Here is a 1,809-nt window from a genome sequence, read left to right as displayed (position 1 = left end):
TCCTCAAGAGGATTGCTTGAGGGGGTTGTGGAGGGCTGATCTAAATGCATTTCTATGCATTGCTGGGTTTTCTTTGAGGTTTTGCTGGTGGTATTCTAGAGGGAAAAGGAGTCCTGATGGTGTTGCGGTGCCTGGGCATGGATTGGGTCAGAGATTGAGCTTAGGGCTTTGGTGGTAGGTGTGGGTTGGCTTAAATCTGTTAAATTATGATCAGTGGGGGCCAAGGTGCTGTTGGGTGCTCCGATGAGTCAAGATTGCCCAGAATTTCAAAGTTATTTTGTTGGGTGGGGGTCTTATTGGTGGGGGTAGTGTTGGTGGGTTGTTTTGGAGCCTTTTTGCGTCTCTTCCCTTTATTCTTTCTTGAAACGGGGGTGAAGCCAGGAGCTGGAGTTTCCCCTTGTTCCTGTTGTGCTTTGGGCTATGATTGATTGACAGGGCATCCGTGGCTGAGATGTCCATGCTGGCGGCAGGTTTGGCATCTGAATGGGATATTTTCATAATCAATGGTTTGCTTCCAGTGCATTCCTCTGTGGATTAGCTCCATATGGCCTGGGAGGGGTCCTGAAATATCCAAGTAAACACAGATTCTAGCATAAGCCGTGTACTTACCTTGTGATGTTAGATTTGAGGCTTTGATGAAGACTCCGAACTTGTTTCCTATGGCCTCCAAGATTCGCTTGTTCCAGTAATCCACAGGCATAGAGTGAAGGCGAATCCATACTGGAACGTTTTTGAAATCCTCCTGTTCTGGAGCGAAGTTTGGCCTCCAGTACGTGATGTATAGTCCGACAGAGTTGTAGAAATATGGTCCTCCTTCGAAGATACGATCTCGGTCTTCCTTGTGGGTGAAGATGACGGTGAAAAAGCTTCTCGATCCCAGCTGGAGCTTGAAATCCCCTTTGGGTTTCCATTTCTGGTTTATCCACCAGCATAGAGCCTTTTCATTCAGTCGAACCCCCATGAATCTGCAGATCAGGGCGTGTTTGCTCATGTGGTCTCTATATTCGTCTATCCATGGATCTTCAATGATTAGTCTTGGTATTTCCTTTGAGATGGGCTTGCATGGGGACGATTCTTGCTCGCTGTGTCGATTGGGATTGTGCCCCGCTGATTCAGTTCCTTTTGGCTCCGATTCGTGGCTGGTTCCCTGAGATCTGGAGCTGGTAGGGAAGTTGGGGGTTTCCATAGGGATGCTGCTGAAAATGAAGGGCGTAAAAGAAGGGGGGGTCGAACCCCCCCGGAAGTTGTGCATGGAGCGAATTAGGTGAGAGCTCCGTTGCAGATCTGTCTTGTATTGGTCGATTCTGCAGGTTGGCTTGCCGAGCTGAGCTCAGGGTTTTGCAGGGTTTCAATCCTGTTGTCGCTCTTCAGAGGCTCGCGCTGTCCAATCTTTCACTACCCTCACATATTTGATTAAAACGTAAAACGAGGGGTAAAAAAATGTAGAAACGTCGTCAAATTTTAATTTGACAGGCAAAAGGAATTTGAAATTCTAGGCTTGGTCGCCTCCCTCTGATTCATGGTTTGTATGTGCCTACAATACATTTAAATTTCCATTCAAATTACCTAGCTGAACCACTGTCTAATGCCGCCAGCTGCCAGGCATTCACCCTTTCGGTTGCCATATGGTCTCTCCCAGCACCGTTGGTCTGAGAGGCGTGATCTCGCGGTCCACCATGATCCAAGGCACTATGGATAACCACCTGATGACCTGCCCTCCTCCTTTGGTCATTTTGCTCGGAGATGCCTCTGGAATTTCGCTATGCAAAACCCTAACTCCATTGGGTTTATGTTCTGGAAACTCAGCTT

The 1,809-nt window shown here is 47.9% G+C and overlaps 1 protein-coding gene across 1 annotated transcript; it reads right to left on the bottom strand.

Moving 5' to 3' along the window:
- Positions 1-418: 418 nt before the first annotated feature.
- Positions 419-1,186, bottom strand: LOC149154364 (uncharacterized). Its single transcript, XM_089444124.1, has one exon. The coding sequence runs from the start codon at positions 1,184-1,186 to the stop codon at positions 419-421; it is 768 nt and encodes a 255-aa protein (XP_089300250.1).
- Between the last annotated feature and the right edge of the window lie 623 nt (positions 1,187-1,809).

Source organism: Pinus tabuliformis, chromosome 9, assembly GCF_031772625.1.
Source record: "Pinus tabuliformis cultivar Carrire ecotype Pingquan chromosome 9, CPIR1, whole genome shotgun sequence".
Lineage (NCBI taxonomy): Eukaryota > Viridiplantae > Streptophyta > Pinopsida > Pinales > Pinaceae > Pinus > Pinus tabuliformis.
Note: the sequence above shows the minus strand (reverse complement) of the source record. Positions and strands in the feature narration are given on the sequence as shown.